General features: G+C 42.6%; 2 protein-coding genes across 3 annotated transcripts in view; one reads left to right on the top strand and one right to left on the bottom strand.

The window, feature by feature from the left end:
* The first annotated feature begins 830 nt into the window (after window positions 1–830).
* Window positions 831–27,039, top strand: part of ATP6AP1L (ATPase H+ transporting accessory protein 1 like) — a 756,678-nt gene continuing 730,469 nt past the window's right edge. For both annotated transcript variants that reach the window (XM_030470295.1, XM_030470294.1), the window contains exon 1: window positions 831–6,836. The gene's annotated coding sequence lies outside the window, so the exon portion shown is untranslated. The remainder of the gene's footprint in view (window positions 6,837–27,039) is intronic.
* DHFR (dihydrofolate reductase) lies at window positions 7,928–27,022 on the bottom strand. Its single transcript, XM_030470300.1, has 6 exons — window positions 26,721–27,022; window positions 25,972–26,021; window positions 23,103–23,208; window positions 22,164–22,290; window positions 8,657–8,772; window positions 7,928–8,060 (listed from the first exon to the last, which is right to left on the bottom strand). Exons 2-6 carry the CDS (start codon window positions 25,994–25,996, stop codon window positions 7,973–7,975), a joined length of 462 nt encoding a protein of 153 aa, XP_030326160.1. The 5' UTR covers window positions 25,997–26,021; window positions 26,721–27,022; the 3' UTR covers window positions 7,928–7,972.

Here is a 27,039-nt window from a genome sequence, read left to right as displayed (position 1 = left end):
CATACTGATACAGCATTGAAAAGTTCAAAAGCTTCTGAAGTGCTCCTTAGCACAAATGCACAGGCTTCAGTGGAATTCAGTGAATCTATTTTATTTACTCTTACCATGAGAAGTGTATTCAAGCTACAGGTTGGGCAGAGAAGTGATTCAGAGCAGCCCTGCGGAGAAGGACTTGGGGGTGTTGATAGATGAGAAACTGGACATGAGCCGGCTTCAGTGTGCACTTGCAGCCCAGAAATCAACCGTATCCTGGGCTGCATTAAAAGAAGCATGACCAGAAGGTTGAAGGAGATGATCCTGCCCCTCTACTCTGCTCTCGTCAGACCCCACTTGCAGTACAGTGTGCAGTTCCGGTGTCCTCAACATAAGAAGGACATGGAGCTGTTGGAGCAAGTCCAGAGGAGGGCCACAAGGATGATCAGGGGGCTGGAGCACCTCCCTTATGAAGACAGGCTGAGAAAGTTGGGGCTGTTCAGCCTGGAGAAGAGAAGGCTGTGCAGAGAGCTCATAGCAGCCTTCTAATACCTGAAGGGGGCCTACAGGGGTGCTGGGGAGGGACTCTTCATCAGGGACTGTAGCAATAGGACAAGGGGTGATGGGTTTAAACTTAGACAGGGGAAGTTCAGGTTAGATATAAGGAAGAAGTTCTTTACTGTGAGGGTTGTGAGGCACAGGAACAGGTTGCCCAAAGAAGAGGTGACTGCTTCATCCCTGGCAGTGTTCCAGACCAGGCTGGATGGAGTCTTGGGTGACATGGTTTAGTGTGTGGTGTCCCTGCCCATGGCAGGGGGGTTGGAACTAGATGATCTTAAGGTCCTTTCCAACCCAAACCATTCTATGATTCTATGATTCAATATTTTCCTCTTTTCTGTTTATAATAACTGCAAGAATGAGAATGGGATGTAGTAATCCAGAAACCAAGTTCTGCTAATGGTTTCAAGTGAGCATCCTCCAAGCATGTGTTCCGGGCCTGCTCCTCTATGGAGTATATCCACAGACAGCTCATGTCAAATTATTCCGGGTTTTAAAGCTGCTCACCTGGATCTATCTGAATCGAGTGACGTTACTGCTCCTGCTTGCTCACCGCTGTCCATCAGTAGGAGTTACTAGCCCCACTGCTGTATCAGAGGGAAGGATCACCTGAGTTTCTCCTTTTCAGGCAAACCCACTTTGTTCAGCTGAAATAACTTTTCACTGGATATTGAAAACCACCCATCTGGCTCTGCTGGAAGTGCATTAGGCATAATCCCTCCAGCCAGCTGAGAGATGGAATCAGGATCTCCATCCAGCAAAGGACTGGCAATTCATTAACTGGTACAGCTGTCTGAAACCAGCTTGAGATTTCCCAGCAGGACTTTGTGTGGAAAACTGAGTTCATTGGAAGGATACACATTAAAAGCATGTTACTTCTAAGGAGCAAACTTGTGCAATTGTCCTTCTCAATTAAATCAATGACACAATTTGTAGCCAAAGTGACTTCTATATAATGGCTTGTTTATTGAAAATGATTCTGTTTGGTATTAGGAGCTCATTAAACTGAACTGGTGAAGGAAAAGACATTGACTTTGGCTTCATGAGTAATGTTGTACCATCCATTTCCTCTCAAGTTCTGTATTTACCTTTTTTTTCTGGTTTGTGTTTTTTTTTTTTTTGTTTGTTTGTTTCATAGCAGACATTTAGCAAAATATTTAAGTTCATACTTAAAGCTTTCCTTAATCAGGCAAATATATAGCCCAATTTCAGGAAAAACACTACGACTTAATCAGACATAAGCATATACTGAAGAGCTCTCTATTTAAAATATCTGCTTGCCTTGTTCAGAACAGTTTTCCGAATTTCTGTACATTTTCAGTCCAGCAGGACAGCTAAAAAGACAAGGAACAGAACTGGGAGCGCCATAGCTTGAGGACTAAGGTGATATACAAATGCTGTAGCCCCAGTGCAGCCGCAGGACCTTGCACTTGGCCTTGTTGAACATCATGAGATTCACACAGTCCCACCTCTCAAGTGTGTCAAGGTCCCTCTGTATCCCATTCCTTCCCTCCAGCGCATCAACTGAATGGCACAGCTTAGTGTTGTTGGCAAACTTGCCGAGGGTGCATCAATCCTACTGTCCATGTTGCTGACAAAGATGTTGAACAGGATTGGTCCTAACACTGACCCCTGGGGGACACCACTCATTACCTGTCTCCAGTTGGACACTGAGCCATTGGCCATAACTCTCTGAGTGCAACCATCCAGCCAATTCCTTATCCTCTGAGTGGTCCATCTGTCAAATCCATCCATGCCTCTCCAGTTTAGAGACAAGGATGTTGGGTGGGACAGTGCCAAATGACTTGCACAATTCCAGATAGATGATGTCAGTTGCCCTTCCTTTATCCACCAACGCTGTGGCCTCATTGTAGAAGGCCACCAAATTTGTTGGGCATGATTTGCCCTTAGTGAAGCTGTGTTGGCTGTCACCAATCACTCTGTTATTGTCCATGTACCTTAGCATAGTTTCCAGGAGGATCTACTCCATGACCTTGCTGGGTACAGAGGTGAAACTGACTGGCCTGTAGTTCCCTGGATCTTCCTTGTTTCCCTTTTTAAAAATGCAGGTTACGTTTTCCCTTTTCCATGTTTTCACGTTTCCCATATGCAGTCCCAGAAGCATATGCTGTCCACCAGAGGAAGTGGAAGGTCATCAGTCCAGGCACAATGCCAACCATTGGACTACTGGATGCTCTGGGATGGGACTCTTCAGATGTAGTTCAGGTACTTCAGGATAGCAATTGTAGCTGAGGATTTCCTGTAGCTGATAAAGGCAGACACACAGACACCCAAATCCTTAAAATCTTTCATTGATGAAATCCTTTGTCATGGCATTTTACAAGTGCTACACCCTGCAGCAGTTTGAAAGTGTTTCCTTAATTATAGTTACAGGGCAAACTAACACAGGAAACTGCGTGATCCTTCTAGGAAACATCAGTTTCCTCTTCTCACCTCTTTCCCCATTTTCACTCTTCTGTTCCAGGAGCTAGGTCTTCAAAAAATATTTGTGATCTTTTGGTCAGCCTGCCCTGACTTGGTAGGCTTCATTCCTACAGCCCTTCTGAGCAAGCACTTGAAGCACACTGAACACTTGAAGCACAACTGAATAATGAGGGGAGTTACCTCCTAGTTTCATACTTAACTGAGCTTTGTCAGCTCATTTGTCACCTCTAATCACCTCATTTTCTGCACTGACTGACAAGCAACAGTTCTCACAGCTTCTCCTCTCTCCGAACTAGCTTCTGCCTGCTCATGTCTTCCTCTTCTGTTAGCGTAGCTTTTAAATTACTCAGAATTACTTTGGGCTTAGGTTTAAGCCTTTGGCAAACAAGCTGTGGCCTGATGAAGAGAACATGGTTGTCTGTATCCAGTGAAGATGTCATGTCAAGTGGTCCTGATGCTCTCCTCAGACAACATGCATAAGCTAATCACTGTCATTTTCCTCTTCCTGTTTTCCCCCTGGTGTTCTGTATCTGTACTAATAATACTGTTTGCTAAATTGGGAAACTGGTATTATTTAGTGTACCTTTCTTTTCCATGGATTGCTCTCCACAACAGAAATTTGTTGTTGGAATGTTCGCAATTCTGTCCTTGAATACACTGTGGCTGTAATGCTTCTGGTGAGCTACTGAAAACATCAGCTTTCTATGGTCAATGGAAATTGCCATCCATTGGCAGATAAGAGAGATAATGAGCAATAGACAAGCAACAGAAACATTAATGGTTTGTTTTTCACCTCTTATGCAGACCCTCTGGTTTTAGCTATCTTGTTGAACCCAGTATTACCCTTAAAAATTAAATTTTTAATCTGTTTAGAACACTTTGTTCCTGGGAGAGCATGAATGAGGGTGATTAAATTATAGCTGTACTATACTTTCCTTAGTGATTGGTAACTATATTGTCACTCATGATGCTGTTCATTGCACTTAGCTGCATGGAACTGGGGAAAAACATGACATTTCCCCTGTACTAGACATAATGAGAATCTATGGCTTTTCACAGAATCGTACAGCAGCAAAGTATGGGAGTAAACAAAACATGGGGGAGTTGTATTAGGAACAAAGGATTTTTTTTCTTCAAGACATACTATAAAATATCTACATTTCCCTTTGGAAATATAAATGGGGAGCTAACAGGTGCAATGCCCACTTCAGGTGAAGAGCAAACACTAATTTTTTATCATAGAATCATAGAATGATAGAATCACAGACTGGTTTGGGCTGGAAGGGACCTTAAAGCTCATCCAGTTCCAACCCCCTGCCACGGGCAGGGACACCTTCCACTAGACCAGGTTGCTCCAAGCCCCTGTGTCCAACCTGGCCTTGAGCACTGCCAGGGATGGGGCAGCCACAGCTTCTCTGGGCAACCAGTGCCAGGGCCTCACCACCCTCACAGGGAAGAACTTCTGCCTAAGAGTTCATCTCAATCTCCCCTCTGTCAGCTTAAAGCCATTACCACACTTCTTTTGGACCCAGCTCCAGTGCAACCAAACACATTTTCCTAATTCTTGATTGGAATTGAAAATGACATATTGAAAAGCCGTGATGTAAAAGGTGCCATCGAAATGCTTTTATTAAAACCAAAAAACCCCAAAACACAAAAATACACCATTTTGGCAGAGTGGCTAAATGAAGAAACCATGTCATTAATATGTTCTGTAAAGTTTTAAGAAGGAAACTGCTGTGTTACTTCGAAAGTTCCCCTTTCCATGAGTCATAAATTGACTTAATTTGTCGTAGAACTTGACAGAGCTAAATCTGTAGAGGACTAAGTCAGTCCACAAAGAGCCAGAGGAACTATTCTTCTTCCTAGTATGCTTGTGTGCACCCAAGTTAGTTCTTTGTGACCCAAGTGTTTCTAACAAAACATTTAGGCAGCAGTGAACTGCATCTCCCACAATACATGCTTAGGCAGAAACTTCCTAACTTGTGTTTTCATCAGTATCATCAACATCCACGAAGCCTTTACTTCCGCTTCTCATAAATGCCATCTCCATAAACATAGCACTCTGCAGACTCGCTGAGCAGACCTTTCTGCAGTGACCTCTTTTTTGATACTGGTACGCATTAAATGCTTTTGGGAGATGATTTTCTCTTGTCACAATCACGGTAACTTACATTTTCTTTTAAAAATAGCATCCCCTGGTAAGTCTTTTTCCTTCTTTGTAACAATATGTTGTCAAATTAAAATTCATGAGACTTTTTGCTGTATTACAGAAGCCTGCTACTTTGTTGGTTTACTCTTTATCTACTGATGTAATGTCAGCACACATGGAGCAAGATCAGGAAAGCACTTAACATTTTTCAGAATGCAAAAGAAATGCAGAAAAAACTGAAACAGCTCAGAATAAGTGCTGAAAAAAATTTTCATCAACTTTTCATCTTTTTTCATCAATTAAATTTGTAAGTTTCCACAGAGATTTTCAGAGGTGTTCGCAGCTGGTATTCTGACCGTTTTTTTCTTATCGAAGAGGTTTGGTTTTTCAAAAGCAACCAAAATCAAGGTTTAATATTCTTAGAAAACCAGGTGCTGTTATGCTCCTCTGTAGGGTTATAACATGTTTTAATACTGCTTTTAAAATGCTTTGGGGAAGGAGTCAGCAGAGTTTTGAGGGTTAATTTCCTCCTCTTCCCCCCTTTTTTCACTCTCCTATTCTCAGACTGATCTGCAGCACAGGGAAGCATGATGGGCATTTTGTGTCCCAGCTCCTCTGTGTGACACTTCACATGAAGAGTCCTCTGCTGCCCGGCAAACTCCCCATGGTCAGAGCACACCAACAGACCAATACACCTGATCATGTTGTGGTAATATTGGCAACAACAATCTTTGGTCAGCACTTGGCATCGTGTGCCATCAGAATCACAATGTAACTGCAGTTCCAGCATATTGCTCACTGCTTTTAGGGAACAGTAATGCAAAACATTATTACACTAGCTATATTTCATGACAGAGGAAACAGGACTTCGCTACCTGTTTATAATCCATACTTGCATGCCACACTGAGTATTCAAAATCACGCTGACAGGAAGTGATGTTGAGCCCGGGAAGAAGGGACAGGTTGGGGGCAGGTGTGTTGGATTTTGGTCTTTATTTCTCACTACCCCACTCTGATTTGATTGGTAATAAATTAAACTGATATCCCTGAGTGGAGTCTGTTTTGCCAATGACAGTGATTGGTGAGTGATTTCTCCCTGTCCTTATCTTGATCCTCAAGCCCTTTGTGGTATTTTCAGCTGAGAGGGGAGCGATGGAGTAGCTTTGGTGGGCAGCTGACCTCCAGCCAGGGTTAATCCACTATACAGATTAGTTTGTAAGTCAGTGTTTTCAGCCAAAGGCTGTGTACCTGGGATGATAAAAATGACTGGAGAGGTTTTCCATGAAGGATCAATATATCCCTCAACTGCTGCCTGAGACTTCCACACTCCATTTCTTGTTACAATTGCTTACTTTTTCCTCTACACCAGTATGTTTTAAAGATTGTTTTAAGTGTACATACCACCCCAGTCAAACTCAGGAATTTCAACACTTTTGCAGTACCAGATGTTTTGAATCAGGAGATACGCAAAATCCTTGTTTAGGTAGAGACATTCTGATGCAGTCTAGTGCCTTCACTACTCATGGAATTGTTAGGGATGCTACTGTGGATTGTAAAGATGAATGCAATGTCTCAGGCAGCCTTAGTTGTGGTGTTCCTTTGAACTCTCACACTACTTGCCACCATCGTAACTGGAGAGATATGAATTGATGGGTGGACTGTTTGATGGATGAGGAATTGGATGGATGGTCACATCCAGAGGGTAGTGGTCAATGGCTCAATGTCTGGATGGACACCAGTGACAAGTGGCATCCCTCAGGTGTTGGTACTGGGACCAACACTGTTTAATATCTACATCAATGACACAGACAGCGGGATTGAGTGTGCCACCAGCACATTTGCAGATGACGTGAAGCTGAGTGGTACAGCTGACATGCCCGAGGGACAGGATCCAGAGGGACCTGGACAGGCTGGACAGATGGGACCATACAAACCTCCTGAGGTTAATGGGGCCAAGTGCAGGGTCCCACACCCCGGTTGTGGCAACCTCCAGTATTAATACAGGCTGGGGGATGGAGGAATTGAGAGTACCCCTGAAGAGGACTTGGGGGTACTGGTGGATGAGAGATTGGACATGACCCAGCAGTGTGCGCTTGAGCCCAGAAGGCCAATTGCATCCTGGGCTGTATCCAAAGAAGCGTGACCAGCAGGTCGAAGGAGGTGATTCTGCCCCTCTGCTCTGCTCTCGTGAGTCCCTCTCTGCAGTCCTGCATCCAGCTCTGGAGTCCTGAACACAGGAAACAAATGGACCTGTTGGAGAGGGTCCAGAGAAGGGCCACAAAAATGATCAGAAGGATGGAACACCTCTGCTATGAAGAAAGGCTGAGAGAGTTGAGGTTGTTCAGCCTGGAGAAGACTGGGGAGACCTTTCAGTTCCTTGTTTAGGAACCTTTCAGTTCTTAAAAGGGGCCTATAGGAAAGATGGGGAGAGACTTTTTAGCAGGGCCTGTTGTGACAGGATGAGGGTTGATGGTTTTAAACTAAAAGAGGGCAGATTCAGGCTGGATGTGAGGAAGAAACATATTCAAGACATTCAAGGCCAGGCTGAATGTGCTTCTGGGCAACCTGATCCAGATAGATGAAGATGTCTCTCCTCATTGCAGGGGAATTGGACTAGATGACCTTTGAAGGTCACTTCCTACTCAAACTATTCTATGATTCTACAATTCTGTATTTCTACTGCAGAGTATATATTCAGAGGGGTATGCTAATTGGAATCATTCACTACTGAGGTATTGTACTATAAAGTACGATTTTCTTTCAATGACGTACTACATATTTGCACTCAATAAGACATCGTAATTTAAAATGCCTGCCTTTACACAAAAGTACAGGAAGCCTCATTTATTGTGTCAGGACAGCTTTTTCATACACTTCGAATTTGTACTGAATGCCATTCTCTTCCTGGATATCAGTAGGGACGCCTGGGTACCTGGAGAGAGGGGGAGAAGAGAAAGCAAAAGCCAACAAGTAGATAAAAATATCAATATGAGTCACCTGTAATTTATTCAATCAATTAGAAAAGAGAGTTGTTTGAAGAAGGAGATGAAAATAACATCTTTACATCAGTATACTAGCACAAACTACTTTTAAGAATCACGTTGATTCTTACTTGTACACTTCTACACATATCTTTTTAAATCAAGACTTGTACACACATCTTTGTAAATCAAGAAAGCATACTCTGAAGCAAAAAACACCTTTGCGGCTTAATAAAAAGACCCCAACATTTTTATTACAGCCTAGAACACATTATTTAAAAAGTCTGGCTCTTGAGGCAAACGTTTTCATTTCTGCCACCTCCCTGCTGCCTGTTGGATGTAATCTTGTTGGAGAGGACATAACAGTATGACTGGAATATGACAACTCAAAAAACACCACAGAAAATGGCAGAAACTTACAGTTCAATACTTGTTCCTACTAAGTTTGTTAGGAAGAAGTAAATTTCTCAAGAGAAAGGAATAACCTTTGAAATTAGATGGAAGTCTTACATTTGAATACAAGCCTAGAATGCATCTTGGTACTTACTCCATGAGAAGTTTGTAGTCTTTGTAGTTGATTTCTGGAAAAAACGTGTCACTTTCAAATTCCTGCAAAATTCTTGTCACAAACAATCGGTGATTAATTGGCTTCTCCATTGCCGCCTTTAAAAACAACAGAAACAATTAAAATTGAGTTGTTCCCTGTAAAACAGTTCAACCATGCATGAAGTAGTAGGCTTTTTTAGGAATTTTTAGTATCCTTGTTTTATAATGCTATTTGAAATCCGTAAGATAATATCAAGTGTAACTTCTTACTTGAAACACTAGCTTTCTTTACCAACTCTCCAAATTCTTGTTCTGTCTGCCCCAACTATCACCATGACAGCTTTCAAAAGAACCAAAAGGTAAGAGTCTCAGTATATTTTCTATTTGTAGATTGTACACCAAATATGTTATCTAAACCTGAAACTCAGCTACTATTTTAAGTATTTCAGGATTTAAGCAAAGCAGTGAAAACTGAACTGTAAATCTCCTCTTTTGGACTTTGCCCAAGAGCACTTTCAAAGAGATAATTTCACCTTGTGGCAGTTCCACCTGGTTAGTGGCAGCAATACCTGTTCTCAGAGCTTAGGCATCTGACAGAAATTAAGAGAAAAACATGGGTAGTCCTGTGAAAAGAAAGCAGCAGTATGGCCTCGTCTCAATGAGCAATCTGAATACAACATTTAGACAAAAATGAAGTCAGGCTGAGAGAGCTGGGCTTGTTCAGCCTGGAGAAGAGAAGGGAGATCTTAGAGCAGCTGCCAGTTCCTAAATGGGCCAAAAAGAAAGCTGGAGAGGGGCTTTTGACAAGGGCCTGTAGGGACAGGACAAGGGGAATGGCTTTAACCTGACAGAGGGGAGATTGAGATGAGCTCTTAGGTAGAAGTTCTTCCCTGTGAGGGTGGTGAGGCCCTGGCACAGGTTGCCCACAGAAGCTGTGGCTGCCCCATCCCTGGCAGTGCTCAAGGCCAGGCTGGACGGGGCTTGGAGCAACCTGGTCTAGTGGAAGGTGTCCCTGCCCATGGTAGGGGATTGGAACTGGATGAGCTTTAAGGTTCCTTCCAACCCAAACCATTCTAGGATTCTATGATATAATTTATGTTTGGTTGCTCTACTCTGCTAAGTGTAATTTTCAGTTGTATCGGGATTTAAGTACATAGTTGAATCACATTGTGGGCTGACATGCCAACCTGGGCTTGGCTGTTCCCATGGCCCTGTCTGGTCATCCCAGGGCTATGCCTGACTCTGGTTACCTTCATGGGGCCATTGCCAAAAGCCCTGGCTGGTGAGGCCCGCCACGCCACTCAGATTATTTTGCCCATGGGTTCCATCTCCTGTCCCTTTGGAAGCACCCATTCCTCTATGTTCCCTGACAATAACTTCAGAAAAGTAAATTTTGTATCAAACATGAAACCTTCCATGTGTGGAGTCTAAAAGAACCTGTTCAGAGAGCACTGGACTCTGACACTGTCTCTGCAAACTCCTGCTACAGACCTGGCAATGTGGGGAAGGAACTTCAGCACAACTTTGGCACTTTCATGAAGATTAAAGTAGTTCCTTACTAACATTCAATTCACTCTTGCCCTTTTCAGCCCCTTCTATCAGTTTCACCAGTTCTTTGGTACAGAAAACAAGTTAGAGGATGCACAGTGCTGATTTGATAGAACACTGGAATACCTACTCTGAATTTAATCAAGGAAATAGACATCATGCATATTTACTCTAATGAACAGAACAGACTTTGTTTTAATGTAACATATACATAATATGAAAGTATACATGTATACAATCTTGAATATTTAAATAGAATGTGAAGTAACTAGATACATTTATGGTGATCAGGCAACGCTGTGGGAAGTTAGCACAATATTCAATAGACAAACCATTTCCAATAAGTAGGAGACCAGTACTGCCTTTTTTGGTTTTGTGTATTTATAAATGCGTGGATAATTTATGTGATGGAAAAGACAGATAGTAATAGAGAACTTGTTGGAAATAATGGTACTAGGGCAAGAGAAGGAGATATTTAGAAGAAAACTAAGATGTCTCTGAGCTCATGCTTCTGTAAATTGGAAAAATCTGCATCCTCACTCCATGGTCATTACGTTACATTCACTCCATTGCTATGCTGGGTCTCAAAGTTACTCTTGGTATGATTTTAATTTACTGTGTTTTGCTGCAGTTATCCTTGGAGTGTATTTGTACCTCCAGTGGTTTCCCTTGGGAGTTGCATATGTTTTTGCTCTGCATATATGCTCGACTCCTTGTGTAGCAGCCGCTGCACCTTTAAAGATATTACAGCCTGATGCAAAAGGGAAACGCAATGCTGATTTTTTTGTTCACACTAAAGCACAGCCTATTAACTCCGTGTCTGGTGTCTCAGGACCAGAGATGATTTTTCACAAGAGTGAAAAGTAGGCACAACTCTCCTGTTGTGCCAGGTACATCAACCTTGTATGTGAGCCAGAGTCCTTTATTACTCACATAAATCTCCATGTGAAAAGATTTTAGCATATCTTCATCTTTCCGCTCACTTCCAGTAAGTCCTTGTCAGGCCTACCTCTGAAGCATAAAGCAAAAAGGAGATGATCTAAGGATCACCTTCTCCATAATTTCCATCTGCATTGGACTGACAGCCATACAAGGTTAATTATGTTTGCATGTGCAAGACTATTGCCTTGAATCAGTTTCTGTTTGTGGATTAAAACAGCCCTGAAGCTCTGCAAGAAAGAATAGCCATGTATTACAAGTAGTTCTAGCATTATTATATGGAAAATTAATCTTTTATAGATATGTATCACCAAACCACTGTAAACTAGTGGGCATAGCAACCAATTGCTGTCAAAGGGACATACTATTTCTAGTCATTTAAAGATTCACAGCTTTTTAGGACATATACACTCTGCTTCTGCTTTCTTACCTTCTACTGATTACATAAATAAGTGAAAGAGCCAAAGTAAGTGTGTGAGGCGCTTCTTTTTCAAATGTCTTTCCAAACAACAACATTGCCAATCCAAACAAAACATAAAAAAAACACTATAAAAGAGAACATTTCAAAATAAATTATCTCTTTATTTGCATTCTGTTTTTCAGCCCTTATAATGTCTTGAATAATACAGGCAAGCTGCATTTTGAAGACACAAGAGTATAAAAGAAAAATGTTTTATACATTAAAGAAAAATCTCACAGCTGAAGATCTCACAAAGTTCTACAACTTGCCTAGGTAAAAGGACTTGCCTAAGTTAAACTTGGGCTATTACGAGAGTTGTGTTGATCACCAGGAGAATTATCACCTTCAAAAATCCTTCCTTCCCACACTGCTAGGGCTCAGCTTAGTGAGGTGGGGAGCAGCCCGTCCTCCCCAGTCCATGAAGGCTGAGCCTAGTGAGGGAAGAGACACTCTGGTAGCTCCCACAACCAGCTCTCTGCCAGGGATAAAGGCAACAAAATGATTCTATGCCCGTTATTGAAAAGCCTCATCATTTTGTCCTTACAGAAACAGATACACTTTAGTCACTAGGCTTTTCCATGTGTTAGTCTTAAAGGAGGGCCTTTTAAATATTTTCCTTTATCATCTCTGCAAGCAACTTTGATAAAGAACTGAACAAAACAGCCTTTCATAGCTGGTCATGCTCATCTTGATTTGTGTCTGCAAGTGACTCATATATTAACCTTTTTTAGTCATTATTTTTTCCCAGAGGGATATAAAATCAATATGTTTGTTCGCAAGAATGAGCACAAAAGCAGTATCACACCTTTCTTTCCACATTAAAAGTCCTCTGAGTTTATTCTGAAGATACTACTAGAAAGGCTGGATATGTCCCTCTCAAGCCTATGAAAGTATGAAGATGCTAAATTGAAGAAAATTCTTAAACTTTAAAAAGAAATTATTAGATAATCCACTAGTCCACTAGTCCATTGTAGTTGTTTTCCCAGATTTTATTTACAACTATTTAAGAACAAGATGTAATGGACACTGAAGGCATAACTATAATAGTCACAGATGTATTTTTACAAAACATAAATCTCTGTGGGACAACAATGCTGTCACCTGCTGTGACCCTGCCAGGTTTTTTTTGTGGAAGAGGTATTAGGGAATTGCACTAGAAGAATGTTCAAAAAAGTGTTGTCATACAAGGTCATCGAAGCACAGGAAAACAGGAAAATGTGCTCCTATTCCCGTGTTTCTGATCAGACAACTGCACAAGGCACCACAACTATATGTGACAAAATAGAGAATGGTTGCTTTGAGCAACCTGGTCTGGTGGAAGGTGTCCCTGGTGGCAGGGGGTTGGAACTCGATGAGGTTTAAGGTCCCTTCCAGCCCAAACCGGTCTGTGATTCTGTGATCCTATGAAAATTCTGTGGCATTACAGTAATGAAGTAAGAAAGAGTCACATTTGCACATACAACATGAACGTTCCTTGGAAACAACTGCTTAGGACCATAAATGTGCATAATCAAATAATATTATCATGAACTTGGTGGGACAGGGAAAGAATTCGTGGTCAATGCAACCATGACAACCTTCGGTCTCCACTTTACACAAGGTAATGTTATCAAGCTTTCAAAAAATGTTAATAGGATTAAGCCACACTAATTAGTTCACCTAAAACAGAACTAGTGGAGAAGCCACTGCAGTGCTCAGCTTTCTGCAGTGGTTGCTCCCAGAGCAGAATACTGCTTTAAACTGACAGAGAGGAGACTGAAATGAGATCTTAGGAAGAAGTTCTTCCCTGTGAGGGTGGTGAGATGCTGGCACAGGTTGCCCAGAGAAGCTGTGGCTGCCCCATCCCTGGCAGTGTTCAAGGCCAGGTTGGACAGGGCTTGGAGCAACCTGGTCTAGTGGAAGGTGTCCCTGCCTGTGGCAGGGGGTTGGAACTGGATGAGCTTAAAGGTCCCTTCCAACCCAAACCAGTCTGTGATTCTATGAAAGGCATTGTGTGCTCAATGAACACAGCTCTGAGGAGCCTGCTCTTTGCAGCATGTTCTTTGAGAACTCTGTTCACAGGGAGCAATAGCACTGTCACCCGCAAGAGTGGAGCATATCAGCGTGGAAAAATGGGTTGTCTGCATCTCCTGCGTAAGTGGATCTCAGCCCTCAGTCACATCTCAGACTGAATGCAACACTTCAAAAACATGGTACCATACGCATTAGTCTCTATGCCTTCAGGTAAGCAGCTCAAATCCACTTTGTCTTACGTGCAGGGAAGGTAGAAAAATTACTATTATATCCTTTATAGTTTACAGGAAATTCAGACATACTAACCTAATCTTTAAAATGTGTATTTTAGTGTATTAGCTACTGAAGTTTTGGCAACCTTGTTAATACTTCTCTCTTTTAAAGATGTGATCCTTATGGTACAGTAAAGACTTGAAGCTAAGTAAATTCACAACCCATTCAGGGCATTCAGAACCCTGTGAAGCCTATACGCTTAGTCAAGAAATTCTATTTAAGAGGGTAATTAATTATCTGCAAGAGACTTGCTGCGCTAAATATGAATAGCAATTTCATAATTAACATTCTTGGAGAATGAAGGGGCTAGATTACCAAACACAGTATGTCAAATACTAATACATAGGAAGACACCTGACCATGAATAAAATTGATTAGATTAACTGAACATTAGATAAAATGAACATTGGATAACTGAACATTAACTGAACATTAGATAAAATTTTCCCTTGGAGATTACTAGAAATTTAATTTTCCAGCTCAAGCCTCTTCATTGAAGAATTTCCCCAAATGCTTTTTATGACCAGTATCTATATTCTGTTATGGCCAGCCTGGAGATTAACTAAACAGCAAAACCAACAAAACTTCTCATGGAAGAACTTTTTGTTCTGTTACAAAATGGTAAGTTTCTTCCCCAAATTTAATCATCATACAACCATGGAATGGGCAGGGAAACCTCACACTAGACCATGTCGTCCAAGGTTCTGTCCAACCTGGCCTTGAACACTGCCAGGGATGGAGCATTCACCACTTCTTTGGGCAACCTGTGCCAGTGCTTCACCACCCTCACAGTAAAGAACTTCCTGATACCTAACCTGAACTTCCCCTGTTTAAGTTTGAACCCATTACCTCTTGTCCTATCAGTACAGTCCCTAATGAAGAGTCCTTCTCCGGCACCCTTGTAGGCCCCAATCAGATACGGGAAGGCTGCTATGAGATCTCTGCGCAGCCACAGCTTTCTCAGCCTGTCTTCATATGGGAGGTGCTCCAGCCCCCTGATCATCCTCGTGGCCCTCCTCTGGACTTGCTCCAACAGCTCCATGTCCTTCTTATGTTGAGAACACCAGAACTGCACACGGTACTGCAAGTGGGGTCTCACGAGAGCAGAGTAGAAGTCCAGGATCACCTCCTTCGACCTGCTGGTCACGCTTCTTTTGATGCAGCCCAGGATACGGTTGGTTTCTGGGCTGCAATCACACACTGAAGCCAGCTCATGTTAAATTTCTCACCAATCAACACCCCCAAGTCCTTCTCCACAGGGCTGCTCGGAATCTCTTCTTCACCCAACCTGTAGCTGTGCCTGGGATTGCTCTGACCCAGGTGTAGGACCTTGCACTTCACTTTGTTGAACTCCAGGAGGAGTGCCAACACTTGCCACCTCTCAAGCGTGTTGACATTGACCAACCTTTGGATGGCATCCCTTCCCTCCAGCGTGCCAAGTGGACCACACAGCTTGGTGTCATCGGAAAACTTGCTGAGGGTGCATCAATCCCACTGTCCATGTTGCCAACAACATGAATAAGATCTGTCACAACACCAACCCCTGAGGGACACCACTCGTTACCGGTCTCCAACTGGACATTGAGCCCTTGACCACAACTCTCTGTGTGCAGCCATCCAGCCAATTCCTTATCCAGCGAGTGGCCCATCCATCAAATTTATGTCCCTCCAGTTTAGAGACAAGGATGTCACGCGGGACAGTGTCAAACGGTTTGCACAAGCCCAGGTAGATGATGTCAACTCCTTTGCCCCTGTCCACCAGTTCTGTAGCCCCATCATAGAAGGCCACCAAATCGGCCAGGCATGATTTGCCCTTAGCGAAGCCATGCTGGCTGTCACCAATCACCTCCTTCAGGACCTGCAGATGGATTTCATCAGGTCCCAAGGACTTTTGCACATTCAGGTTCCTAAGATGACTTTGAACCTGATCCTCTCCTACAGTGGGCCTAAGGTCTTCATTCTCACAGTCCCTGCATCTGCCTCCCAAGACTTGAGCAGCGTGGTCAGAGCACTTGCCAGTGAAGACTGAGGCAAAGTCATTGAGAATCTCAGCCTTCTCCAAACCCAGGCTCACCGGTTCTTCCATCTCCTTCTGGAGAGGGCCCATATTATCTCTAGACTTTCTTTTGGTGACAACATACCTATAGAAGCCCTTCCTGTTACCCTTGACATCCCTGGCCAGATTCAATTCTATCTGGGTGCTACCTTTCCTGACCTCATCCCTAGCTTCCTGGACAATGCCCCTGTATTAATCTCAGGCTGCCTGTCTTTATTTCTACCTTCTATAAGCTTCTTTTTAACTTACGAGCTTTCTCAGCAGCTAGTTATCCACCCATGGAGGCCTCCTGGCCTTTCTGCCCCATTTCCTTCTTGTCAGAATGCAATGCTCCTGAGCTTGGAACACGTGATCCTTGAGTATGAACCTGCATTCTTCAGCCCCCTGCCCTCTAGGGCTCTATCCCATGGAACCTTACTAAGCAGGTTCCTGAAGAGGCCAAAGTCTGCTCTCTTGAAGCCCAGGGCAGTGAGCTTGCTGTGTGCCCTTCTTACCCCGTAAGGATCTCGAACTCGACCATCTCGTGATCGCTACAGCCAAGGCTGCCCTGGAGCATCACCTTCCCAACCAGTCCCTCCCTGTTGGTGAGCACGAGGTCCAGCATGGCACCTCTCTTTGCCAGCTCCTCTGTCACTTGCAAGAGGAAGTTGTCTTCCACACAATCGAGGAACCTCCTGGATTGCTTGTGCTGGGCAGTACCGTCCCTCCAACAGATATCAGGGTGGTTCAAATCCCCCATGAGGCCAACGGCCTGCAAGCTAATACAATTCTGTACTTCAGCAACATGACCTTAAGTGCCACTGTTTGCTTCTGTAGCACTGAAAAAGCAACAAGCTGAGTAGGAATGTATAAATTAAAAGATACAATCTTAAAATGTTTGAGATGCTGTGGGAAAACCTGTTTTATCAAGGTGAATACCTGTTTGACATATAGCCTGTTTTGGTGTTACTGAAGTGGCCTTGGTTATGAGGACCTAAGTCATGTTTGTTGGTTTTTTTTTTTTACCCACTGGTACGTTCACTGTTAGGGATTTGTGCTTGCTTATTTTTATAAAGCAAGATTTATATTAAACACTCTACAAACAATGTAAGACCATACCTTCCACATAAGTAAATCTACACTTGTTTCTGGATTTTTTTTTTTTTTTTAAAGTGTCTGTTTAACATTTGAGGATGTGCTAGACAGTTCCTATTCCTAGTAAAATCTGAATATTGTTTTTAATCAGTATAAAACACTAACTTTCATGTGTGTTTTTACTTCTACTACTTTCTTTCATAACCTTATTTCACATGCTTTGTTACAGTTTAAATCCAGTTAAAATAAACTGATAATTTACACTGAGCAGACTCCCTCAGGATGTCCAGCTAGCACTATTTTTCAGAGCCAAAGCCAAGTCCTGAACCTCTCAATTAAGAGAAAATACCTCCACACAGAGTGCATCTACATGAGTGTCTTAACTTGAAATAGAAATGTGGTTTTGAAATTAATCTTCCAATTGTCCCCACTCACCATGCTTTTGTTGTTCTGAGGAGTAATCTTGGTGTGCATGAGCTACATTGCCTGGAGATGAAGCCAAACCAGAAAATCTGCTCTAGGAACATGTCTGATAAGCTCGAACACCTAATGGGGACTCAAAGGCCAGAGCCAATGAGTGAGTCACCACCACGAGTTTTCCACCACACAATGAGCACTCATGAGCCAGCAGATGACTCTCAAAGTGTCAAGTGCTCACGCAAAATCATAGAGTGCCTCTCACAGTGCATAACAGCTTCATTATTGCTGTGACCTACTGACCATTGCTGGGCTGCTTCCCTCCTCCTTCCTCCTCCACACGATCAATAGCAACTCAGGAGATCCAGAGTAGCGCAGAAAATCCAGTACTAGTATCACACTGAGATCCAAGGAAATGAAACCTGCAAACCTGTGCTGTGAGAAGTCCAAAAGTTTCCCTGGAGGCAACAATGCAACCTTGTGGGTATGTCAGGAACCTGATCAAGTGATCAGTGTCATGTCAAATTTAAGAAAATGAGGCTTTTGAACGGTCAAGGGACTGTGGGAGCTGTTTTCAATCTTTTCAGCTCTCACTTCCTAATACCAGCAATCTACTCACCCCTCCCTGCCTCCACCAAAATGCCTGCTATGTCTACCTCTTCTGCCTTTTCCTGTTGCATAGGTCAAGGCCCAGAAGAGACAGTTTCCCAGAGTATGCTGCTGAATACAGGATGAATGTGATGCACATAAGGACTTGGATAGCCACCCTGTTCAGAGTTCACCTTTCTGTGATCTTCACAGCACTTGAGACAGCTTATGTCAGTACTCCCACCACCCTGGAGAGCACTGTGTCCTTGACAACCTAGGGGTAGTGGGCAAAGACAGCCATAAGCAATAAACAACTGCAGTGTGTCCTTGTAAATGTTGACAGCCCATCAAGGCTTGTTCCCCTCTCTTCTGCAGTCCTACAAAGAAGAGGTTGTAAGCAGCAGCAGTCTGTTGACCCCACCCCATTCCTTGACCTTGTTGTTGACGGCAGCATCCTGTCTTGAAATGCCATGCTGCAACCCATGCTTTAGCACCTTTACTTGTCTCAGTTTTTAGAGGCTTCTGCATTTGGGCATCTGGGTAGATGCTCCAACTTGGCACAACTCTCTGAGTGAGCATAAGCCAGGCCTGTGTTCCAGCACAGAACACCGTGTGTTCTGGGAAGAGCAGCATGAGGCACAGAAGGGATGCAGTATTTCAGGTAAGGCAGGTGTTCAAACATCTCCAACGGCCCTGGGCAGAAAGAAGGTGCCAGCACCCCTCTACAGTCTGACGTTCTTTGGAAACCTCCTGAAACATGTGTGAATCAGCCTCAGTTCATGGGCCACCTCTAGTAACACTTCTGGGTTGCTACCCTGGGCCCAAAACCCAGCTGGGATTTGGGTGCTGCCCAGAGCACCCACAAAGGATGTAGAAAACCAAAGAGAGCAGAGGCCTGGAAGATTGCACACATTTCCTCCTCATACCATCTACAGAAATATGGCTTGGAGGACTGCTTCAGGTTGCTTCGTGACAACAACCGTGGTCATGATTAACTGATCAGAAATTCCTAAGGTTAGGAGCTGTGTTAAAAGGCTCCACAGGACAATCAGCCACCCTCTTGGATAATGTTGTGGGCTCTAGAAGTGTCTGGCACTAGCAAAGCTATTGTAGTAGCTTTTGACAGACAGCCTCAGTTGTGCACCCTCACATTCGATACATTCTGCATCTACTTTCTATTTTCCAGGATCCCCGTACCAACAGGATGCCACCAGCCTGAGCTCAACCCCTGTGCCAAGCACAGCAGATCAACCAGGTCAGAGCTGCTACAGTGGAGAATGCCATTACCACCCATCTTACTACTCATTCTTTAAGACATCCACAACAGCCTGTTACAGGCTGTCAAAGCAGCCCACCTACGTGCAACGGGTGCATGCATGAGCTTGCTGTTCCCTTTTGTAGCAATCCTGACTGAAAGATCACTGTACATTAAAGAAATAGTGATCCACAGAACAATCAACCTGAACAGACCCAGGCCTGTACTGTGCTGTGCATATTCCTTGGCCACAGATTAAGCTCAGCCAAAAAACTATTACAGAAGAGTCTGCAGGCAGCTCCCACTTGGTGCCAACAACTATACCACCTGCATGTCCTTGCCTTTACCTTAAAGAGCAGCAAGATCTCATGTGAACATCCTTTCTGTCTCAGACAGACTTGTTTTCTTGTAAGAAAGTCCAGTAATAGCTTGAATGACTGAAGTGTAGCCCTTTCTACAGATAGGGTCTGAGCAGCACACTGCCCATGGCTTGGAGGCTTGTTCAATGCCAAACAATTTGGAGTTCCCAACATACACAGAAAAGTAAAATTACTTGCACTATTCTGTCCTTTAAAGCATTAGTTCTAGTAAGTAGCATTTTAAATGATACTTTTTACAGTCTGTGTGCTCTTCCTTCTGGGATCTAAATGGAGTGGGTTCTCTTAGTGCAAACAGCTCTCTACTGCTCTGTTGTGTGGCTATGCTCACATGCAGAAGAATTTACTCAGCAGGCACAGTACTTTTACTTGTAAATGAGTAGGAAGAGCCAGGTACAAGGTCATGAATAAAAAAGGGTTGATGGTACCACCATCTGCAGGAGGGAGATGACAAGCATGGCACTTTCCAGAGTGGCCTGCTCTTCCTCATCAAGGTCTGTCCTCAGAAAGCTCTACCTCAATTGAAACATCTGAACTTCGGGTTAAACTCCCCAAATTGCTAAAAGTGGAAACGTCAACCTATTCCTGTTGCACTTACTTGCTGAAGTAGTTAGGCACTTTCTCCATCACAGGTTTGTACTAATAGACACAATCAGTTCTAAGCCTTTGAGCCATACAAAGTAGCAAGATCAAAATGATGCTTTAAAAGCAAATAACCACAACTACTGAATAAATTTTTTCATTTCAATTGCTAATTGCCATTTTACTTCCCACACATTTCTACATGGTATAATGGAAATATTCCTGTAATCCTTTGTGCATCTTCAGTACAGGCTCTAAAAATATTACCTGAAGTTTCAATACAGGTATATGGTTTCCACCAAACCCTTTTTAACTAATGAATTAAAAATTCCTTTGAAACATCCCAAGCAGGTGCTCGACAGGGGGAAAACATTTGAAATTTTAAGTCATATCCCTGGGGATCAGCACAATAAATGTGTTGCAAAAGCACTGTTGATCAAACCTACCTATTTATAATTTAAGTATTGGTGAGTAATAATACAAAAAATGGCATTTTTCCTACCAAGTATCAGCCAGACACTGGAAAAATAGTTAGATTAAAAGTCTACAACACAGATGCTTCTGGAAGAAATAACCACTCTTTGCAGCGCTAGATGAGTATGTGCCCATTGCATGGAAGGGGTAAATGCTTCTGCTCACTGATTGTATCCTGCAGCATTACAGGCAGAAGTCAAATCCGGTCCCTTGCTCATATGGGACAGTTATGCCCAATCTGAAGAGAATCTGTCTCCTGAAACAAACTTGCTATGTATTGCCTGGAAGCAGGCATTTTAATGACTGTGAAGGGCAGGTTACGTCTATGTGGTAATACTCAATTATGGACTGAATGCATGGACATGAAATAATGTGGTAGACTTCACCACATGCAAAAGCAATTATAAAACACAAATAACCAAAAAAAGATAGAGAAACAACAGTGTTCTACAGGCTATTTGCATATGCATCTTATTTTCCTTGCAACCTTAGCAATATGTAACTACTTTGCTTTTTTTTACTGTAAAATATGCATTCCCTAAGACACAGAGAAGTTCATGAAAGGCACAAGCCACAAAGGCAAGTATCAGAAAATGTGTTTTCTTACAGTGTACTCAAAGCATATTATCAACCCTAATATGCTACCAGGAGCATGATGGCATTCTTATCACACACCTAAGGTCCAAGTGCCAAACAAGAAGTGGAGTGTATTTCCCAGAATATTTGTAATGACTAAAGGACAGCAGAACTGTTTCCTCCTCTTCACTAAGGTTTTATTCATCATAAGAAAGAATGCTTATTGCTGTCCTTATTCCATATTCTCCATACGAAAGGAACTAGGGTTGATGACCACCATCTTTTGCGTGGTCCTCTCTGACAATAAATGCAAATTATACGAGAGTTTAACAAAAGGACAACAACAGCTGAGATTTAAAGGGCAGAACCCTGACTGTATAGGGACTGAATGGATGACTCCAGGGCTGTGGGTGGAGGCATCGAGACTTGACTAAAATTTACATATGCATAAATGGAAAATGAGAGGAAGGGTTTGGTACAAGGGACTGTACAAAGTGTCATACTCTGCCTAAAAATGCTGGATCATTTTCCTTTTTTTTTCCACATTGTCTGCAGCGCCAGCCTACTAACTCAGTAAAATAAATGTAACAATACAGGTTTTGGTTGAAAAAACTAGCAATTTAGATATTTAAGAAAAGCTCTCAAAAGCACAATGACTGAGTGACCATGGACCATTAGTAAGACCTAATGGTTACTTCGACAGGTATTTTAAACTTGTGAGTTGAAATCTTACTCTCCAAGACTTGTTCTGTTGGAATCACTGGAGTTTGCTGGGTTGAGTGAAGGAAAAGAATTTCCTAAAGCAGAAGTAATAGAAGCTTGAGTCATCTTCATCCCATCATAGAAAATGAGTTATTAGGAGTAGTCTAAATGTACCTTGTAAACTGAAGTGCCTCCAACGATCCAAACCATGTCTACTTTACTTTTTAACTCTGGTGAATCCAAAAGAGCTAAAGCATCATCCAGACTTCTGGAAAGATAATGTGCTCCTTTTGGGGTTTCCCTAGAAAAAGCAAAATCATTGTGATAATCTAGGCGTACAATGTGTTTTGATGAATACACAAATAACTAAATGTTTCACACCAGGTAATTGTTTTGAAATGCCTAATATTGCTAAAATATGTTAGCATTCTCATCTGACTGCAGGATTGCTTAATAAATCACAATCTAATAATAACTGACTTAAAAGGCATTACAAATTTCAGACCTGAAATTTTATATCATGTTTTTAAAAAAGTGTAATGGAGACATTTAGATACCTATAAAATTAGGTTTTTACTTGAATTCTAGAATATTAATACTTCATTCAAAAAAAGTAGTCAAAAAGCCTCTATCCCCTCCCCATTCACCCCAAAATCCACCAATATCCTCCAAAGCATAAACCATTATAAGTGAACACTGATTGATGTTTAAGAATATTTGCATGAATGTAGGTGATGCATTCAAGGAGAGAGCTCTGAAAAAGGACAATTCTTTTTCCTTGAATGCAAACAAAAATAAACTTTGAAAAAGGGATTAAGAGCCACTAATTTAACCAGGCTCTAGAGAAATAGTTAAATACATGGGTCAGAAAGACTACTGACATAGTCAGACTGTTTGTAGAGCTAGGACTCGTATTTATTAACAGCAATGACAACTATCTTGTGAAATAATAAAAAAAAAAAGAAGTAGTGATATCACTCAGAACCAATAACAGAGATTCTTCCTAAGCAGATATCAAAAATGTTACATTTAGAATTGTATTATAATGCATTGCTATACATATTTGTAAGTGCAGACTTTTTGTTTTACAGGCCTGTCATTCATCATACGCACTTGAGCTCCTTGCTGAGCACTATATTAATTCTGTCTTTTAGAGGACGATTCTTCTCAGGAATGGAGAACCACGTTTTTTTACCCATTATCAATGCATTCTGTTTACCTGAATAAGAGAGAAAACACTTATTTAATGGGTATTTTTGCTCTGTCCCAAATTTGCTTTGGTTATTTAGTGACACAGCTGGACCTTCTCTCCCCCTTCGAAACTCCATTTCAGCAGTTAACAAAAGTACAGGCTTAGACTCCGATTCTCAAATCAGCCACATGCATAGAAAGACATGTCTGCGGCCTCAAAGCCTTGTCAGGCAGTTGACACCAAAGTAGTCTATGCACACCTATAAGCTTGTAATTAAAAGGAAACGAAAAAAGGTATGTCACTGCCCATCACATGCATTACATGGACATTGCCTCTGCTATAGGTACGGAGATAAATTAATCTCTGTGTGCAAGATCAAATCATACCCTCAAAAGAGTTCTCTGGGTGTGAGAAAACATCATTGTTCTGCTTATAAACCCAAGCAGCGCACAATAATCAACTTTGTGTTTGCATGTTCCATCATTCCAGTTATATGATAAGGAATAATTGCCAGCTTTGGGTGTTATTTAAGGGAGAGGAAAAAAAACCAAAACAAAAACCCAAGTTAAAGGGTAACTTTTAGGAGAAGAAACAGTTAAATCAAATGCAAAGCAAAAGTGCAATAGGTGTTCTATCATATTCTAGTATTCACCTGTAAGCACCATTTCTGATCAAATCCAAACATTCATTACTTGATCTTCTCTTATATATACCCTGCTAAAAAGAGGGTTTCTCTTTATAAGCAAATGGAGTTGTCAGAGAAATAAACACACAAAAGGTAACAGGAAATTTTTTACAGTGCTACACAGCAGGAGGGATTTTAGAGAAAAGACAATAGTACTTGTTCACAGCTATCCTCCCTGCTTCTTGATGAAAGAGAGGCTGGATCTTTTAGATCACACCACAGAACCAACCCTCCAGTTGTTCTTGAGCAGTGTCTGAAGACCTTTCTTCTGCAGATAAGCTTCATGAGCAAGTTTCCAAGAGCTATACTCTGGTGTCAGTTTAGGTATGTTAGCACAGACCACTGGCACTACTGCTGAAGGAAATGCACAAGTTCTGAAAAATGTATGTATTTCCTTATGAAAGATTCACCTGGATGCCTAAGGGGTCAGAACAAAGATCTGTCTAGACCAACAGCTAATTTACAGCAGTGACCAGTGCATATATGCACACAGACTAAAAGCAAGGTCAGGTGATGCTTCTGCACTGTGCTTTTCCCACTTTCAAAAAACTCTCTTTCTTGAGCCAATAGTGATATCCCTGCTGTGAAAATTTACGGCAGCATAAACCATTAAGAGGTTATGAACCAACTTCACCGCCTAGATCTTAGGTCATAGCTTATTAAAAGATGCACAGGCAGGATGGAATAAAAGTTTTCTTTTTAATTGTATGTAAAACGTCTTTTTTTTAATTATGGGTTACTTGTACCAGTGCAGACATACAAAAAGACTTACAATTGTGTTCTGTCTTTTTTGTATGTAAGGTTAAAATGGGCTTAATCAAGTCTCCAACCATAAGCAAAATCCTTCACATGAGGCTGTTGCAAAATGAAATTAGATATTCCTTGTGGAATATGGAACAGACCTTCAAATCAGAATATGGAATAGGTCACTTAATCAAAACAAGAGCACACATTAGGCTGCCCAGAATTTTTAGCAAAGAAGTAGGTTTTGCTCGACAGCGATTTTAACAGGAGCATGAAAAAAAGCACCACAAGAAAGAGAGCGACCACGCTGGCAAATAAAGCCACAGCAGAAATGTGAGGACAAGCTTGATGTCTCTCATGGCTCTGATTCCACCAGATGCAGTGAGCCCGCTGTATGGCTCAGGGAGGTCCTATTCCTCCTCTCCCAATGCCTCTTTCCTTCTCCTACTACATACCTTGTACTGGCAGTCCCTGCTGACACACAGCAGCCTAGTCTACTGCACTAGAGAATTAAAACAGCTTAAGAAAAAGTCAAATTAGCACCAAAGTCAGCGTGGAAGAGGAGCGGGGGCAATGCTGCAAGACTTGTCTCTTCTGGCAGCAGTTAGTACCCAGTCAGAACAAATCAGTTGTTTAGTCTCTTGCATTCTTATCCCTATTTGTGCTTTTATTTTTTTTTTTCACAATAACTTGTTTTATCTCACCAAATTAATAGTCTGAAATATTACCACAACGCAAAGGTCTCTCTGGGCCTGAACATTATTGCTGTGTATTACCAGTACAGTTGTGTATTACTGTGTGCAGATGACTGCATAGGTCTGCAGTGTTGTTGCTGTATGCATCAGTACAGTTAGGGTTTTCTGGCCTAGTGGATGGCTCAGCACTCAGAAAGTCAAACTAAATTACTGTCAAAGGGTCAGAGGGGTGGAACAAATGGCCAAGGCTGAGCTACAGCAAACAAGTTAGATTAGCTAATACAGCCTGAAAAAGACCAACCCTCTGCTGATTAATCGGCAAATAAAAACCTTTCCTTTTTTAAGATGTCGGAGTTGTGGGTAAAGACAGGCAGCTGAAGTTTTCTACCCTGTTGGGGAAACACAACTTTGAAGTTCTCTTTATTTACATATCACCTGCAGCACTGAAACACCAGGTTCATCTCCAGTTTCTTCACCTAACCCAAACCATCTGTAGATGACACATTTACAAGGGGTAAAATACTTGTGAGGCTTGGGAAGGCAGGTTGTTTGCAGAAGCAGGACTTTTTAAATCAGGGAAAAGTAAAATTACCAGTCTTTTCTGTGACTGATACCACACAAAAGAATTTTGGTAGAGGCAAAACTCAGCAACAAGAAAAACATTACCTTCCACTTGGGATGTGCTAGTCATTCTCTGGAAGTACTTGTACTCCTTCCTGTCAAGAAAACAAAAAGAGCATTACAACATGGCTTAGGAATAAGATGCATTTCTCTAACTGGAAAAAACCACAAACCAAATGAAACAACAAAAATATAACACAAATGCCGCTGGTGCCCGGGGAGGAAAGGCTGGACAGGACTGGCCCCATGCCATGCCTGAAGCAAGACCTTTGGCCCCAGCTCTGATTGCATAGAATCCAACTAAATTGGAAAAGACCTTTAAAATCATCAAGTCCAAACGTTCCCCAAACTGCCAAGGCAACCACTAAACCATGTCATCTACACAGTTTGTGAACACTTCCAGGGACAGTGATTCCACCACTGCCCTGGGCAGCCTGTTCCAATGCCTGACCACACTTTTGGGAAGAAATTGTTCCTAATCTAGTCTAAACCTCCCCTGGCACTGCTTGAGGCCGTTTCCTCCTGTCCTACCGCTTGTTCCTTGGGAGCAGAGACCAGCCACCTCCTGGCTCCATCCTCCTTTCAGGTAGTTTTAGAGAGTGATAAGGTCCCCCCTGAGCCCTCTCTTCTCCAGACTATACCCCCCAGTTCCCTCAGCTGTGTTCCTCATCACACTTGTGCTCCAGGCCCTTCACCAGCTCCGTTGCTCTTCTCTGGACCCGCTCCAGCATCTCAATGTCTCTCTTGTAGTGAGGGGCCCAGAACTGAACACAGGATTCAAGGTGCAGCCTCACCAGTGCCCAGTAGAGGGGGATGATCACTGCCCTGGCCCTGCTGGCCACACCGCTGCTGATACAAGGCCAGGAAGCATGAGAGATAACCCACGGCCGGGAGCCTGCCGACGCGCCTCCCTGAGCCCTTGGGGCTCCCCGCCAAGGCCGCAGTTCCGGCAGCCATTGCCCCGGCCGCAGCCCCGCCAACAGGCACCGCGGGCACTTTCCCGCCCTTTCGAGCACCACCCCTACCAGGCCTACAACTCCTAGGGCGCAACGCGTGGCTCCACGCTCGTCCGCCGGCAGGGAGCGCGCCGCGGTGCACGCTGGGAGTTGTAGT

Source organism: Strigops habroptila, chromosome Z (assembly GCF_004027225.2).
Source record: "Strigops habroptila isolate Jane chromosome Z, bStrHab1.2.pri, whole genome shotgun sequence".
Taxonomy (NCBI): domain Eukaryota; kingdom Metazoa; phylum Chordata; class Aves; order Psittaciformes; family Psittacidae; genus Strigops; species Strigops habroptila.
Note: the sequence above shows the minus strand (reverse complement) of the source record. Positions and strands in the feature narration are given on the sequence as shown.